General features: G+C 42.0%; 1 protein-coding gene across 1 annotated transcript in view; it reads left to right on the top strand.

The window, feature by feature from the left end:
• LOC137528943 (cytochrome P450 2G1-like) overlaps positions 1-19010 on the top strand; it is a 46570-nt gene that overhangs the window by 5421 nt on the left and 22139 nt on the right. Inside the window, exons 4-6 of the mRNA XM_068250741.1 lie at positions 9120-9280; positions 12528-12704; positions 17303-17444. Of these exons, the coding sequence (XP_068106842.1) occupies positions 9120-9280; positions 12528-12704; positions 17303-17444 (480 nt within the window). The remainder of the gene's footprint in view (positions 1-9119; positions 9281-12527; positions 12705-17302; positions 17445-19010) is intronic.

Here is a 19010-nt window from a genome sequence, read left to right as displayed (position 1 = left end):
TACTGAGGTCATCCAATGGGAGCAGACATGCAGATTCCCACACAGGGGAATGATAATCAGTCACAAGCTGACAGCAGGGAAAGGCAGACAAAGCTATGCAGCTTGCATGAAAAGAGATCAGAACTACCTGAGCTGCAGCACTACTACTTCCAGCAATGCCTGCTGCAGCAGCGATCATTACAGCGACCTTATTACTTGTGCTTTAGCTAGTTCTCGATAAATATACTGTATATGCAGACTTGCTAATATATATTTATCCGTTAGTTGAGACGTTTGTTATTTTTCTTATCATTGTGTATTGCCTAGTTCCATGCTTGATGGACGTTCGCTGCATTCGCGGTGGATCAGTGAAGTCCATTATCCAGATAGCTTGGATTCTGCCATCACTACGTTGATGACTGATAGTATTCCTGCTACTCTAGTTTCTGGGATCGTAACTATAGGCTGCAGTTGCTATTAGTTACGTTCTATCTTGTATTCTTGCCTGGGTGGATGCTTGCTGGTGACTGTTGTTAGCCTGCTTGCTCTGCTTCTGTGGATGTGACCTCCTAGCATTACAGGAATTATCTCTAAACCCTGTAGTTTACCTCCAGGCACAGATCTAATGACTTAGTAAACAAAGTGTTCAAATGCCACCTGTTTGTGTGCAATTGAACTTTCAGAGCTTAAAAAAAATGAAGATGATATCCCCGTAAGTTACTTCCGGGATTGCTCTGAAAAGGCTCAGGTACAGACTGAATCTTTCAAAGAAGACTGCAGCCTTTAGCCATAACAGTTTGTGGCACAAGAAGTGGTTAGTGTATGGTGGACTGGTTAACCAAATACTTTAAAAGTGAGTTATTAGACATCAGCTAATCATGGACAGAAACAAGCTCAAAAATAGAGATGCTCAATCGGATTCGGAGAATAGAAATGTCCGGCATTTTCCGATCGGAAAACAGAAATTTTGCGGAAATTAGGGTAATTATTTTAATAAACCTCATAAACAAATAAAAATTGCACTTACAGGAGCATGTCAGGAGCATTGGAAGCCTGGAACAACAGTCCAGTCTGTGGCCAGTGGATGGAAAGGAGAAGGTCACCAAGTAGTCCCAGAGATCTTGAAAAGTCCCGCTCAGCTGTTGGACACCACGTAACACTACGTCACCATATTTATTTGTTTCTGGGGACCCTTCCTAAGAGCTTTGTAGATAGACTAAATAGTCCACCCAAGGCATTGCTCCAATGCTTACTTCCTGTGGCACTGTCTGTGAGCCATGTTGTCCACATTATCTCATGTTATAGGTTGCTGTGTTACCCTTGTTGCTCAACCCATCTATGCATTTCCTGCATTAGCTGATGTCAAATAAATCACTCCTGGTCGGGAGTTCAGACGCTTCCTGTATCACAGACTGTCATTGCTATAGGTTGCAATTTTATCAGAGAAATTCAGTCTGTGCCAGCCACCTTGCAGTATGAACAGCAGGATGATGTAAAACACTAGCAGCAGTTCCACTCACAGAACCTAAAAAATGGACTCTTAATTTAGCTCTTCTGATCACATGATCAACATTTGAGAACTAGTTCCACAGCTGTGGAAATATTATTTTTTATTAAGGTGCATTGGAGCAGGGGTGCTTGGATGCGTACATTTAAAAAAGTCGCGGTCAAATTTAGGCGTGATTTATCAGGAAAAGAAAAATATTGTAATTTAGAAACATCTATAATTTAACGGTATTTGTAATGTAAAATCGATAATTCTGGTTATTATTATAACAGGTATAAAACAGATGTGAGATGAAAATGAAAATATAATAACGTTAAATATCGTAATGTAATTCAACAACACAGCTTAACCCAACCCTACTTTCACACAGAACCCTCCCTTGGTGGTGCCTAACTCTAACCACCCCCTTGGTGGTGCCTAACCCTAACCCCCCCATGGTGGTGGCTAACCCTAAATGTACCTAACCCTACTCTGACACAGAACCCTCCCTGTACCTATCCCTAACCCCTAGACCCCCCTAGTGGTGCCTAACCCTAACCACCTGTTACAATCTGCATCTGCTGGTAGATCCCTGCATGTACTACCTCTGCTTTACCAGCAGATGTCACCAGCCTCTATGAATATACAGCCTGAACTTTCCTCTGCCCACCAGCAGAGGGTGGACTCTCTGGATATCTCTCCACAGACAGGGAGGAGGCCTGGACTATCGCATGGTATTTAAGCCACACCTGAACACTCTGAACTTGCTAGCTCTTTGTTCCTGATCCTAGCCATCCTGTCCGGAGTTCCCTGTTCCTGGTTACCTTGTTCCTTGATTCCCTGCTGTATTGATCTCCCGTGTTTTGACCTTGTGCTTTGTATTCCGACTACTCTTTGCCTAGCGCTTACTGTACTGTTTGATCTCCTGTGTATGACCTCTGCTTGCCGACTATCCGTGTGTCTCCTCCTCGATTGTAATCTGTATTTTGTATATATATTCCTAGGTTTATGTTGTATTACTATTCTGGATCCAGGGTCTGTGTGCACACAATTCTATACACTGGATCTACTCTGCATAGCTCGCTTATGCAGAGAGGTCCTTGTATAAACCCTGATTTTCATACCTTGTATGCTTATTGTATATATCTGCCAGTATTCTTTGATGCAGTGTGTTGTATGTGTGTAGAATACATTGCCTGCAAGTTGATACTGATTGTTTCTGTGCATGAGGTGAATGCACAGTATTTCTTTATTTTCATTTAATAATAAATCCTTATTCATTTACTCCTGGTTTGGCAGTCTTTTCCTAAACAGTGACATCTCTGCCTGGTTGCGGGTTTGTGCGTTGGTTTCTGTTTGCTCCAGGTGCAGCGCACAAACTCCATGCGAATTATAACAGAAGAGCTAGCCAAACAATTTGTCACTAGGAAAAGGTCTGAGATCCTGTTTCTCCAGCCATGATTGACATGGATTTAAAGCACCTGTCTGAATATGCTATTCTAGCAAGAGACAAAAGGAAACTTTGCTATTATACGTTTGCAGACGATTCATTTGAGGATCTGCAGCAGCTGATTTCATGGGTTCAGTCTGTGAGTAATGAAAGAACCTTTCCTTATGATTTAAAAGACTTTTTGTCGGTTTTGCATGAATGTTGTTCTGAAGCCCAACAAAATTCAGTAGCTTATTCCACAATGCATGTTCCGGGTAATTTATCAGGCCCCATTAATTGTCCTGCTGCCCCTTTGAATCAAGCCAAATCCTGGCCAGTAATTAACCAGATTCAATCAATTAAGTCCACTCATGATCCTGCTACTTCCATTAATACTGGAATCTCATTTGTTTCAGCTATGGAAGTGGATTGGACTATTCAGCACAATAACTTCTACTCCTTGCTAGCAGAGGAAGACCAACATGAGTGTTATAAGGAATTGTCAGCATATTCCCGTGAAGAATTAATGCAAATTGTTATGCATGTTAAATCTTTTATGCAGCAGGGCAACTCTGCAGAATCTGAGATGCAATCATTGTTGCAGATTCTGCAAACCCTAATTGCAGTAAGAGATCCTTCTACCTCCTGGACTCAAGTTAGATCCCTGCCTGTCTATTGCAATAACTCCTCCTCAGTAATAAACCAAACCAAGCCAATTAAAACTAATCATATTCCTGTCACTTCCAAACAGACAGTTCAATCCTGCAATTATGCTCAGGGTAATCTGCAAGCTCCCATTAAGAGTGATTGGGATCCCCCATTCAGTAGATGGGAAATTAACGCACTAAATGATGAATTAAAGTATGATTGGGAATCATTTAATGAATTCTATTCCACAAAAGAAAAGACATTTTTGGATGCATGTATAAAATCTGCAACTTCTCTGATGAACCTGAATGTTTGCAAGTCTGACCGTGTACTTCCTTTGATTGATGAATGGAAAAAGATTTTGCATAAAAAAGATCCTTCTGAGTTTTCTGGTAGTCAGTTTGTGCAGCATTCAGCAGCCAATGTTAACCCTGTCAGTTCCAGCAATAAGTTTGTCAGCTTCGATCCAGTATTCCATCCTGAACAGATTGATCAGATGTATGGTTACCTTAAGAGTGACTGGGATCGATTTCTTGAGTTCTATCTAGAAAAAGGGGATTCATATATATTTGCATGCATGCGTGCTGTCCAGTCTATGGTTGATCACAAGACTTGTAAATATGAATCAGGTTCTGGTCTAGTAATCGCTTGGCAAAGAATTTTGTCTCATTCTTATGATTATCAGAGCACACCACCTGTTAATTCTGCCCCAGGCATCAAGGGAGAGACATGCTCTCTGTCCTCAGTAACCTGTTCCACGGACTTGGAATTACCTGTATCCAAAAATCATAAAAGAACTGCTCCTTTACAAACTGCGGTTAGATCCACTCCATGGTCGTTCCAGCTACCTACATCATACCTGCCCTGTTCTTCTGCACATCAGGACTTTGTTAAACTCACCCCTGCTTCCAGACTGAGTCAAAAATCTAAGTTCAAACGGAAATATTTTCCTACAGCCTCCATCCTTCCAGTTACCACCGCAAAGACTCCAACAGTTATGTTGCCAGTTTCCGCAGATCCACAAACTGTATCTTTACCGAAACCTAATCCATCTTCACTCCAGCCTGCTGTTCCTGTTATGCCAGTTACCTCAGCTCTGCCTGTACCACTTACCTCAGTCGTGCCAGTTACTCCTGCCGTGCCAGTTACTTCTGTCGTGCCAGTCTCCTCAGCAGTGCCAGTCTCCTCAGCCCTGCCTGTGCCAGTCTCCTCAGCCCTGCCTGTGCCAGTCTCCTCAGCCCTGCCTGTGCCAGTCTCCTCAGCCCTGCCTGTGCCAGTCTCCTCAGCCCTGCCTGTGCCAGTCTCCTCAGCCCTGCCTGTGCCAGTCTCCTCAGCCCTGCCTGTGCCAGTCTCCTCAGCCCTGCCTGTGCCAGTCTCCTCAGCCCTGCCTGTGCCAGTCTCCTCAGCCCTGCCTGTGCCAATCTCCTCAGCCCTGCCTGTGCCAGTCAGCTCAGCAGTACCAGTGTCTGTCAGCTCAGCAGTACCAGTGTCCGTTGGCCCAACGTTTTCCCTTTCAGAAGATTTGGCAGTGTCCTTGTCGGTCGGCTTGGCAGTGTCCCTGTTGGTCAGTTTGGCAGTGACCCAGTCAGACAGCTTGGCAGAACCTCTGTCAGTTGGTTTGGCAGTGGGTCCTCCAGACGTCTCAGCAAGCCTCCTGCCAGCTGTTCCGGCAGAGTCTCAGTCTGCCGTTCCAGCAGAACCATACTCCACAGCTCAGCCAAAGGCCCAGCCAGGTGCTCGATCAGTTGGTCTGCCAGTTGCTCGATCTGAGGTTCAGCTAATAGCTCTGCCAAGGGTCTTGTCAGCTATGCAGCCAGTGGTCCAGCCAGTCGCTCAGCCAAAGGTCCAGCTTTCTCGAGTCTCTGCTGATGCCCTTTGCCCTTCAACTTCTGCTAGAGCACAGACTTATGCTGAAGTTCAACCCGCACAGATGTCTGACACTCAGGCACCACAGACCCCTGTTAATGCCCTGTTTCCACAGACTCCTGCTGAGATCCAGCTCCCTCAATGCTCGGCTGAAAGAGGGCTCCCACAGTCTTCTGCTGAGGCTAAGCGCACACTCATTTCTGCTGATGGCTTGTCCTCAAAGACATTTTCTGGTACTCAATTCCCACAGATTCCTCCAGATACCCTGCATTTACAAACTGTTGTCCAGTCTGCTGCTTTGCCTGCTCTATTGGAAAATAACTTTCAGTTTATCCATCCTGATAACCTACAGTCTGCTGTTCCTGCTCCTGATGACCTACAGTCTGCTGTTTCTGCTCCTGATGACCTACAGTCTGCTGTTTCTGCTCCTGATGACCTACAGTCTGCTGTTTCTGCTCCTGATGACCTACAGTCTGCTGTTTCTGCTCCTGTTGCCTCCAAGTCTGCAGTTCCTGCTCCTGTTGCCTCCAAGTCTGCAGTTCCTGCTCCTGTTGCCTCCAAGTCTGCAGTTCCTGCTCCTGTTGCCTCCAAGTCTGCAGTTCCTGCTCCTGTTGCCTCCAAGTCTGCAGTTCCTGCTCTTGTTGCCTCCAAGTCTGCAGTTCCTGCTCCTGTTGCCTCCAAGTCTGCAGTTCCTGCTCCTGTTGCCTCCAAGTCTGCAGTTCCTGCTCCTGTTGCCTCCAAGTCTGCAGTTCCTGCTCCTGTTGCCTCCAAGTCTGCAGTTCCTGCTCCTGTTGCCTCCAAGTCTGCAGTTCCTGCTCCTGTTGCCTCCAAGTCTGCAGTTCCTGCTCCTGTTGCCTCCAAGTCTGCAGTTCCTGCTCCTGTTGCCTCCAAGTCTGCAGTTCCTGCTCCTGTTGCCTCCAAGTCTGCAGTTCCTGCTCCTGTTGCCTCCAAGTCTGCAGTTCCTGCTCCTGTTGCCTCCAAGTCTGCAGTTCCTGCTCCTGTTGCCTCCAAGTCCGCAGTTGCTGCCGATGCCCTCCCGTCTGCTGCTTCTGCCGATGCCCTCCCATCTGCTGCTCCTGCTGGTGCCTCTCCTGATGAGATCCTGTCTGGTACCTCTCCTGATGAGTTCCTGTCTGGTGCCTCTCCTGGTGGTATCCTCCTCCTGTTTATGGCCATTATGCATCCCTTCCTGATGGCATCCAGTTTTCTGTTTTATTTGATGACCTCAGATGCCCTGCTCCTGTGGATGTCCAATCTATGGCTCTTCCTGGTGTCCTTCATTTTTTTGTTTCACCCAAAGGTCTTCAGAGGGACTTGCAACATGTCCTATTGCCTCTGGGTCCTTTTGTCCAGTCAGCCTGGTAATACCCGGGTTGTGGCCTCATTTGCTGACCGATTTATGGCCTGCCTCTTTGCCAGTATTTTCTGGGACCCAGGTGGGCATAAGTCCAAATGGAGCATCCGGAGGCTGCTCCTTGAGGGGGGGGTAATGTTACAATCTGCATCTGCTGGTAGATCCCTGCATGTACTACCTCTGCTTTACCAGCAGATGTCACCAGCCTCTATGAATATACAGCCTGAACTTTCCTCTGCCCACCAGCAGAGGGTGGACTCTCTGGATATCTCTCCACAGACAGGGAGGAGGCCTGGACTATCGCATGGTATTTAAGCCACACCTGAACACTCTGAACTTGCTAGCTCTTTGTTCCTGATCCTAGCCATCCTGTCCGGAGTTCCCTGTTCCTGGTTACCTTGTTCCTTGATTCCCTGCTGTATTGATCTCCCGTGTTTTGACCTTGTGCTTTGTATTCCGACTACTCTTTGCCTAGCGATTACTGTACTGTTTGATCTCCTGTGTATGACCTCTGCTTGCCGACTATCCGTGTGTCTCCTCCTCGATTGTAATCTGTATTTTGTATATATATTCCTAGGTTTATGTTGTATTACTATTCTGGATCCAGGGTCTGTGTGCACACAATTCTATACACTGGATCTACTCTGCATAGCTCGCTTATGCAGAGAGGTCCTTGTATAAACCCTGATTTTCATACCTTGTATGCTTATTGTATATATCTGCCAGTATTCTTTGATGCAGTGTGTTGTATGTGTGTAGAATACATTGCCTGCAAGTTGATACTGATTGTTTCTGTGCGTGAGGTGAATGCACAGTATTTCTTTATTTTCATTTAATAATAAATCCTTATTCATTTACTCCTGGTTTGGCAGTCTTTTCCTAAACAGTGACATCTCTGCCTGGTTGCGGGTTTGTGCGTTGGTTTCTGTTTGCTCCAGGTGCAGCGCACAAACTCCATGCGAATTATAACACCACCCCCCTGGTGGTGCCTAACCTTAAAACTCCCCTGGTGGTGCCTAACCCTAACCACCCCCCTGGTGGTGCCTAACCCTAACCACCCCCTGGTGGTGCCTAACCACCCCCCCTGGTGGTGCCTATGCCTAACCCTAAAACTCCTCTGGTGGTGCCTAACCTTAAAACTCCCCTGGTGGTGCCTAACCCTAACCACCTCCCTGGTGGTGCCTAACCCTAACCACCCCCCTGGTGGTGCCTAACCCTAACCACCCCCCTGGTGGTGCCTAACCCTAACCACCCCCCTGGTGGTGCCTAACCCTTACCACCCCCCTGGTGGTGCCTAACCCTAAAACTCCCCTGGTGGTGCCTAACCCTAACTACCCCCCTCGTGGTGTCTAACCCTAAATTATTGTAAATACTTCATATATTATCATAAATAGAAATGTCAAATATTGTTGTTACATCTGTACAGTGAATGTTATATTTTCGTAATTACAAAATTATATGTATTTGGACAGAATTTGCTTACATTCCATCATTAAACATGTTCATTTACCGTTATTACACCAAAAGACTTTTTAAGTTATCGTTATGACTGACTTTTTCTTATTTAGCGTTATGATATTCGTTCTGATATATTATCATAAACTTTAAATTACCGATATTACCGATTCCACAACAAAGTTAGGAATATTACCGAGTTTACTTTATCGATTTATGTAAAATATCGATTTTTAGGCACTCTCTCTCTCTTTCTCTTTCTCTCTTTCCGAGTTTGTCGGATAGTGCTATTCGGATTTTAAAAAATATCCGAATTGCTATTCAAATTTTGGATTATCTGGGTAGGTCGGATACCCGAATATTGGATGAGCACCACTGCATTTGAGCACTAAGATTACTAAATTATTAATCTCTTTTTTGGGATCTGATCCTTAGGCTTGGTTCACACTGTATCGATCAAAAAACTGATCTGTTCAAAACTTATCTGTTTCCAGTTTTTAACATTGGGCCTCAGTTTTTTGCTGGGTATACGGACGATACATCTGGCTGATCTGGAATAATCACATACTTGTGTGTCGTTCGCCGAAACAAAACAGAATTGATTCCTTACGAACAGACTTATATGAACGGATCCTATTGCTTTCCCTAGAAGCCATTCGCATCAGTTGGGATCCTTTGGGATCCATTTCATTCTGCTAAACGAAACATTTTTAGGACAATGTGAACCGAGTCTAAAAATATTTTTTATTCCTTCTCCTATATTACCGCATATTTGCCTGTTGCTATTATATATTGTTAGCAATGAATGCATATTTATTATCTGCTGTGCTGGAAAACTATATAGAGTACATGAGCACATTGCAATAAAACATAACCATATTTTGATTTTTGTTTAATTCCAGAACTCCAGTTTGATCCAGCCATGACTATCTCTAAAGCTGTGTCTAATGTCATCTCCTCCATTGTGTTTGGGATCCGATTCAAGTATGATGATGCCAAGTTCCATAGAATGCTGGATATCTTTTATGAGACATTTGAGCTCATGAGCTCCACCTGGGGGCAGGTATCTAAAGAAAAGAAGCAAATCAGTTGCTGTGTCTATATAAAAGAATAGTTTACACTGCCATTGAGGGAGGGCCTCTTAGGGCCCTTCTGGCCCAAGGGGCCTGGTACAGTCGCAACCTCTGCATTCTCTATTGCTACACTACAGTCTGCCCATCGCAATCCACTGAATACACTTGGTCTGATTTACTACAGATTTACCAGTCTTCAGATCTTTGTAGAACCTAGCTAAAACGCCAAACCTGATTCAACTGTAATAAAAAAGGTCTGCTAATTGTTGGCCTGAGTTAGATCCAATGGGCAGAAGTGTGGGTTCCCAAAAGCTTAAAAGATACACAAGGTGACATGTGACATGATGAGATATACATGTGTATGTACAGTGCCTAGCACACAAATAACTATGCTGTGTTCCTTTTTTTTCTTTCTCTTCTGGAATGAGATAAACATCAGGTATGCAAGTGACAGTTTCTGCCTGGGTCAGGACATGGTCGCCCCATAGTGTAACCCTCACTGATAAGGAATTACAGCCCTAAAACACTTTCCTGGCAGAACATGGCTTCTGAGAGCAGGAAAGAGGTAAAAGGTTCAATAGTTCATCGATTTTAGTTCTGGCATACTTCAATGAACAGCATTGAGCAGAAACATAAAACAGTTAAAACTTAAAAAGTAGATTTAAATATTAAGTAAAACTGTGGGATATCTAAAAAATGACATTTTTTTTAGGAGGAGGGGGATAGATACAATTATTTAACCTATCAGTTTATTTTCACTTCATCTTTCCATTTATGAACTAGTTGTTGAGTGATTACAATTAAATGCAAGCAACCCCACAGGCTTTACATAATTACTACATTCTGGACTGGTAGTCAGGAAGTGCTTCTTCTCCTAGGAGCTTGTGGTCAGTTTAAAGAGGAAGAGTGAGAGAAGAATCTCCACAATATCCCTATCTCCCCCCACTCATTTTGAATCTATCCGCGGTGATTGGTTGAGATGATTCAAAATAAAAGCAGATGGGTGGAGATTGTGTCCCCGTACACACTACTTCAATAACTATATTTAACAATAACAATCATTGTTCTAATCTATGATCCCATTTTAAAATTCATTCCAAGGTTGTGGAGTTGGCAGACGACTGCTTATGATGTCACTGGCTCACATCTTACCTAAGGTCAACACCCCTAGAAAGTTACAAGGCCCCCAGTGCTCACCCACTCACAGACTACACGATGCCTGTTCACTCCCATCTGAAGACTTACAATGGCACAAACAGGAAAAAAAAGTTCCCAGACGCATAATTGACTTAACTCCCTCCAAACACACTTCTAATGCTCGATTCACATTGGCACTGAAAATGGTCCAGGATTTAACGGAGCTAAATGGACTGGATCCTAAAGGAGGTGAACGGATCCTACGTTAATCAATATATTCATAGTGCACAGTCACACGGATCCATTCGCCACGTTCCGCCGAATGGATCGAAGGTTTGGGGAGGCAGCGATAAATCTGAAATGACAGAAGAAACTGGGGGTCACAGTTAGTCGGATCAGTTTTTGATCCATCCAGTGTGAACCGTGCTTTACCTTGGCTGAGAATCATTTAGCCTGTGTACAAGGCTTTAGACAATAGCTAATAAAAAGACAATTCAGTCAGTAAACTTTCAACCTCATTCCCAATCATTTTAATCACCATCAGGAGGTTTTGAATCAGGATGATACCATTTAATCTCCATCCTCATGCCTATCAACTCCCACACCAGCCAGACACCAACAATTTTGCAACTCCCAAGTACACACAAAAAAAGAAAATAAAAAAATCAATGACTCCTTTAACCTCATATCAACACATGTTTACAGTTTTAACTTCTCCCGAAATGCTGGATAAACACGTCAGGTAAACACTTGCTTTAGGCCACGTTTACAGTGGATCGGGACAGCGGCATAACATGTTACCCACGCATTGCGTCGCATTCCGTCAATGAAAAGTATGCTCCATTTTCTATGCATTTAAAAAAAAAAACAATAAAAAAAAATACACTATTTATCCTATTCCCCATAGTTTTAAAAATAAGCAATGCTACTGTAAATAAAACCCTCACATTTTATTTGTCGTTGCTCCCGGCTATCACAACATTTAAATTATGTTCCTAGTACAATGTAAGGCGACAATATCTTATTTGGCAATAAAGTTGTATTTTTGATGTTTTGGGTTTTTTGTGTCCGGTCATTAATTGCAAGCCCTTACATACCAAAATAACAGTAATATACCCTCATGACATATATATTTAAAAAAAGGCTGAGTCCTTAAAGGGACCCTAAACTGAGAACTGAGATATGGATTTTTCCTTTTAAAATAATACCAGTTTCCTGACTCACCTGCTGATCCTGTGTCTCTAATACTTTTAGCCACAGCCCCTCAACAAGCATGAAGGATAGGTGCTCTGACTGAAGTCAGACTGGATTAGCTGTATGCTTGTTTTAGGTGTGTTATTCATCCACTACTGCAGGCAGAGAGATCAGCAGGACTGACAAGCAACTGGTATTGTTTAAAAGGAAATATTCATATCCCTCTCAGTTCAGGTTCCCTCTAAGGCAACTACTTTTTTTTACTAGTATTTGTTTGGTAATAAAAAATTTATGGTGGCTGCAATTTTACTTTTCCACCACTAGGTTCCTGGGTTACCAGGAAGTGTTCATTTTTTTTATACTTTTACTTTAGTTATTATGAATGGCCATGGCCCTTTAATCCGGGCCCCCGTTAAAATGTCCACATCCATGAACAGTAGCTCGTTTTATTAATTAATTAATTAATTGCAGTATTTGTATAGCGCCTTTCTCCTGTCGGACTCAAAGCGCTTGCGAGGCAGCCACTAGAGCGCACTCAGTAGGCAGTAGCAGTGTTAAGGAGACTTGCCCAAGAAATTCCTTACTGAAATAGGTGCTGGCTTACTGAACAGGCAGAGTTAAGATTTGAACCCAGGTCTCCTGTGTCAGAGGCAGTGTCAGAGGCCGAGCCCTTAACCATTACACTATCCAGCCACTTTAGATAGGATGCAGCTCCCTCTACTTTTTCAGCATCCCCCTTTGGCCAGGCAGTGACCCTCTAAAAGTTCTCAAGGACTGTTCTCCCCGCTCCCCCCCTTCCTTTCCCCTTTCCTCTCCCCCTTTCCCTTTAGGTAGGCAGCACAGCAAAGGCATCACAGTTGATGGAAATAATTGACATTGGATGACATTTGTCGTGTGTTCCTGCAGATACAAGACATGATTCCAATGATAATGAACCACATTCCAGGTCCTCATCAGAAAATTACCACTCTACTGGAGGAGTTGAATGATTTCATAAAAGAGAGAATAAAGATCAACAAGGACTCACTGGATCCGAATGAGCCAAGAGATTACATTGACTGTTTCCTTATCAAAATGCAGGAGGTATTTGCACTACTTAACCTGTTAACAGCCACAAACAGGTTATCTCACTTTCATCTTTAGATAGCAGAACTCGTTGTGCTGTAAATTCTTGGCTTGCAGAAAACATAGAAACTGAAAGTCCTGTTTTATTGTCTCACACTGGTCCCTTGTGACAAATGATCATAAATACACATTACAGTAGTAATAATTAGAAGCTAGGAAATCTAACAAAGAGGACGTAAAAAATATGTGCTAAAATAAATTGGCCTGGAGCACTTGCAAGCCTCTAAATAAATTGACTGCTAAATATGAGAATGTTTCAGAATGAAGATTAGATAGAGAAGTTCAGGCAAGTATGATGTACAAAGCTGAATCCTTGTGCCTGGTTTTATAGTCAATCATCCCAACACAGGGCAGGTGGCCATATCCATTTTTCTCAACCCTTCTGCAGAAAAATTCCAGAAATTATGAATGTAAAGAATACTGCTGCAATGTGCTGAAACTTTGGGGTAAATGGGAAGAGGGATTTAATGAATATAATAGTGGGGGATGCATATGTGTAACATAGAGTGGGACCTTGAGGAGTTGCGGCCATCAGCGTTAACATATATAGGGGGGTTTTCTTTGGTGATTCTTGTAGGGACCAAGAATACCTAGGGGAGAAGTAGGGAGAGACCGAGAGCCCAATGGTGCAGTATCGTCAGGGAAAGGGAGGATAAGATGATATAGATATATACTCACAAAGTGGATTGCAGTTCCTGCAACCACTGTATAGGGCTGCAGGGAATAAACCATCCCTGCTCGGTAGTCCAGATACTGGGAGGTCGCTCACTTGTAGTACGATAGACTTTCCAGAAAAACTGCAAAGCTGTTAACTCTAAAGGAGGTCTGACTGGTAATGGGTAGGATGGAGGTGCCCAATGTGTGTTCTATTTTAGTGTTTTAAAATAAAATTAAAAAATAATAAAGTGCGAGAGGTAATTGCTTACCGCTTACCACTCCAGAAGATATAGACACCATTTCAACTGAAAAAAAGTTTTTATTCAAAAAGCAATCTGACAACGCATTTCATGGGTCTTGCCCCGCTTCCTCAGATCAATAAAAAATGCCTTGATAGCATACGGGATAAAGTGTGTTGATTAAATGCACCTAGATTAATTTTTCCGTTAGTGACAGAATTATAATGCCAGTTTTGCAAAGCTGATTATTATTATTATTATTGAGTTATAAAGCTCCAACATATTTCATGGTGCTGTACAAAGTAATTCATGAAATTGTCACAATCCAACCAAGTGTTTGATGAAAATCTTGTAAACCTGCCAGCAATGATTTCGCTAATACCTACTCAATGCAAGTTGTCCCAAATTAACTTAGTTACATAATTATTTGGGTTAAAAAAAGACATACGTCCATCAAGTTTACCAGAAAATAAAGTACAACACCAGCTTGCTCCCTCACTTATCCCTGTTGATCCAGAGGAAGGTGAAAAACCCTTACAAGGCATGATCCAGTTAGCCCTAAAAGGGAAAAAAATTCCTTCCCGACTCCGGATGGCAATCAGACAGAATCCCTGGATCAACACCACTGGGCATTACCTAGTAATCTGAAATTAATTCTCTCCACATACTTTGTATTACTTTTCCAATTGCTAGGTGCTAAAAATATATTTTGTAAATAAAATGAAAGAAAAAAAATCCGCAACAAAATTCTAAAAGTTTATCCAATTATGTTCTGTCTGTATAATACCTTTTTCACTACAAATTAGAATAAAAGTCCTATTAATAATGAGCAAATAGAAAATCTATATGCTTAATTAGAGACAATCCATTTTTTATGTTTTTTTGCTTTCTACATGCTAAAAAACTTTAATATGAAAAAATGAATGAGATGTTTGTGCTTTAGGTCAATCGCCTGATAACTTATTAACCAGACTGCAAAAGTTTTCTCTGTTTTATAAAACAGATTTGTGCAGTTAAAAAAAAAAGAAAAGAAAACATTTATTTTTAATTTTGGCCAGTTGACACGAAGCAATCAGGCATCTTCATCATTACATCAGGGTCCATATGAAATTAGCTTTTTCTCTTGAGTTATCTCCTAGGGGATAATTTTCATCTTCTCTTTCAATAAACTTTTAATCATTGTACAATTGAAAAAGTGCATAAAAGTTGGTGAAAGAGTGCTATCAAAATTATTTTAATGGTTTTCTTGCTTGCTGGTGGTTTAAAAAGGCATTTTATCACAAGGTGTGAAAATATCCCCTGGGAGAAAACGCAAGAGAAAAAGTCAATTGCATATGGGCCCATATGCAATTCATTTTATCTCCAAAGTTTTCTCCTAGATAATAGTTAATTTTCTGTTTTAACTAACCTTTCCTCTATCTTCTATTGAAATATCACTAAAAGGTAGGTGCAAAATACCATCAAAATTATTCAGACTATTTGCTTGCTTGCTGGTGGCTTAAAAGCATTTTATTACTAAGGTGTTACATTTTCATCTAGGAGAAAACTCAAGAGAAAACGTGAATTGCATATGGGCCCAGGACTACAAAAGATGTTATGTACGCTGAACTATGTGAAATTCTGGAGTGCTCAAAGCCTGAGTTGCAGATACTTTTAACAGGATTTGATTGGTAATAGAACATAGGAAGATACAGTGGGTTGCAAAAGTGTTCGGCCCCCTTGAAGTTTTCCACATTTTGTCACATTACTGCCACAAACATGCATCAAATTTATTGGAATTCCACAAGAAAGACCACCACAAAGTGGTGTACACATGAGAAGTGGAACGAAAATCATACATGATTACAAACATTTTTTTACAAAGAAATAACTGCAAAGTGGTGTGTGCATAATTATTCGGCCCCTTTGATCTGAGTGCAGTCAGTTGCCTATAGACATTGCCTGATGAGTGCTAATGACTAAATAGAGTGCACATGTGTGTAATCTAATGTCAGTAAAAATACAGCTGCTCTGTGAGGGCCTCAGAGGTTGTCTAAGAGAATATTGGGAGCAACAACACCGTGAAGTCCAAAGAACACACAAGACAGGTAAGGGATAAAGTTATTGAGAAATTTAAAGCAGGCTTAGGCTACAAAAAGATTTCCAAAGCCTTGAACATCCCACGGAGCACTGTTCACGCGATCATTCAGAAATGGAAGGAGTATGGCACAACTGTGAACCTACCAAAACAAGGCCGTCCACCTAAACTCACAGGGCGAACAAGGAGAGCGCTAATCAGAAATGCAGTCAAGAGGCCCATGGTGACTCTGGACGAGCTGCAGAGATCTACAGCTCAGGTGGGAGACTCTGTTCATAGGACAACTATTAGTCATGCACTGTACAAAGTTGGCCTTTATGGAAGAGTGGCAAGAAGAAAGGCATTGTTTACAGAAAGCATAAGAAGTCCCGTTTGCAGTTTGCCACAAGCCATGTAGGGGACACAGCATCCGTGTGGAAGAAGGTGCTCTGGTCAGATGAGACCAAAATGGAACTTTTTGGCCAAAATGCAAAACGTTATGTGTGGTGGAAAACTAACACTGCATATCACTCTGAACACACCATCCCCACTGTCAAATATGGTGGTGGCAGCATCATGCTCTGGGGGTGCTTCTCTTCAGCAGGGACAGGAAAGCTGGTCAGAGTTGATGGATGGAGCCAAATACAGGGCAATCTTGGCAGAAAACCTCTTGGAGACTGCAAAAGACTTGAGTCTGGGGTGGAGGTTCACCTTCCAGCAGGACAATGACCCTAAACATAAAGCCAGGGCAACAATGGAATGGTTTAAAACAAAACATATCTATGTGTTAGAATGGCCCAGTCAAAGTCCAGATCTAAATCCAATCGAGAATCTGTGGCAAGATCTGAAAACTGCTGTTCACAAACGCTGTCCATCTAATCTGACTGAGCTGGAGCTGTTTTGCAAAGAAGAATGGGCAAGGATTTCAGTCTCTAGATGTGCAAAGCTGGTAGAGACATACCCTAAAAGACTGGCAGCTGTAATTGCAGCAAAAGGTGGTTCTACAAAGTATTGACTCAGGGGGCCGAATAATTATGCACACACCACTTTGCAGTTATTGATTTGTAAAGAAATGTTTGGAATCATGTATGATTTTCATTCCACTTCTCATGTGTACACCACTTTGTATTGGTCTTTCACGTGGAATTCCAATAAAATTGATTCATGTTTGTGGCAGTAATGTGACAAAATGTGGAAAACTTCAAGGAGGCCGAATACTTTTGCAACCCACTGTATATGTTTAGATTTGAGATTTCACTTTCAATTCCTCAAAATATCCCAACTAGTTGTGATATTGAAAACAAAGTTAAATGTATGAGAAAATAGGTTTTGGCCAATATGCAATTCACTTTTTCTTCTGAGTTTTCTCCTAGGTGATATTGTCACCTTGTCATAAAATGATTTTTAAATCACCCGCAAGCAAGAAAATACTCAATATAATTTTAATAGTAATTTTTAACCGCTTGGGTATTTTTTCAATTGTAAAATATTTAATAGTTCTTTTAAAAAGAATATAAAAAATTATCTCCTAGGAGATAACTCAGGAGAAAAAGGTAATTGCATATGGGCCTTCATGTGTGATTTATTTTTTTTAACCATTTCAGGAGAAGAATAATCCTGCCTCGGAGTTCAATATGAGGAACTTAGTTTTGACACTAAACAACTTGTTTTTTGCCGGAGGAGAAACTGTGGCTACAACTTTAAAACATGGATTACTTGTTCTTCTGAAGTATCCTGATATACAAGGTACGTATGATACCCTAGACCAGGGCTTTTCAACCTTTTCAGAAATTGTACCACTTTTATCGCATGAAAATTTTCAAGTACCACCAGTGATTTTGTAAGATGTCAACAACTCAATAAGTGAAAAAAAAGGATAAAGTATGTACTATTATTATTAATTATTATTATTTATTGTATTTTTAAAGCGCCAACATATTACGCAGGGCTGGCCAATAATTAAGGATACATACAGTGTTAACCAATATTACATTTGTGCCCGTGCTTACTGGTAGAATCAAGTCAGAATACATCTGAAGACAGTTCCTTTCTTTACTTTTTATACGTGTCAATGAAGAAAATGCCTTCTCGCATTTCTGGGTGCAGATCTCTCTCTAATCAGATTCGATTAGAGATAAATTACTCTTTGGCGAATCTGCCCATAATCTTCTGATGTTTGGCTACCTTAAGAAGTTCATCATTCAATGAATATCTAAATAGAGCTGCCCGCCCCCAGCATAATGTTCCAAGCAGGACACAGGGCAGAGGCAGGGCGATTCTAATCTTGTTGCTTGCTGGGCAGAGCAGTCGCCCATCAGTGACTCCACTCCTAGCACTGCATATGTAAGATCTGAATTAGGGAGGGCTGGTGCACACCAAGAGTGCTAATGAGCATCTTTCAAATCGGCAGTGTTTTGAAAAGCGCTTGGCTAATGTTACCGTATGCGGATGTTCCAACAGCAGAGTTGTGATTTTTTCAATATCGCTGCATGTAGCATTTTTTGGAGCGATTCATAAAAAAAAAATCGCTCTGAAAATCACTTCACAAAATTGCATTCCCAAATTGCTAGTGATTGCTATTGCGATTTTGGTGTGCACTAGCCCAGAGAGATGAGGAGTGGAGAGACTGAGAATAGCCTGAGATGGAGCAGAGAGCTTATCTGTATTGCAGTCCCACATCAGACAGGCTACTTGCCTGTAATAGGACTCCTGTCCCTGCCAGTCTCACACAAGTCAGAAAGCAGCCCTCCTGGAGTCTAGAGACTGGCAAAAACTTTTCTACCTGTTTAACACCGTATCCACACATGAAGTCATTATAACAATGGGGAGAGACCAGACAGATTTTTTCCTATGGACCCTCCAGGCAAGCTCTGCATCATGCTGTGTATATTTACCAGCTTGCCCACCCTCTAATTGCTCTGTAATTGTGCTTTTATCAGCTAGTCTAGTTCTTCACAATGTTATACATAAACAAACCTTAAAACACCAGGCACTGGACCAGCCCTAAATCAATTTTCCCTTTGATCTCCCTGCAGCCCACAGACACTTCCTTTTCATCTCCCCAGAGAGTACCACCTGGCCAGAGTTAAAGTACCATTGATGGTGCGCGTACCATGGGTTGAAAAGCACTGCTATAGAGAACTAAGATGTGTTGGGCCCGTATTTATCAGCATTCATAAAAAGGAAAATGGAACAAAAGTGGTCAAAAACAGCTAATCAGATATTATCTAGGAACTTAGAATGAACATGCTTGGTTGCTTTGGGCATCCACTCTGTTTTATTCAGTTTTCTCTGTGAAAATAAAAATACTTT

Source organism: Hyperolius riggenbachi, chromosome 8 (assembly GCF_040937935.1).
Source record: "Hyperolius riggenbachi isolate aHypRig1 chromosome 8, aHypRig1.pri, whole genome shotgun sequence".
NCBI lineage: Eukaryota > Metazoa > Chordata > Amphibia > Anura > Hyperoliidae > Hyperolius > Hyperolius riggenbachi.
Note: the sequence above shows the minus strand (reverse complement) of the source record. Positions and strands in the feature narration are given on the sequence as shown.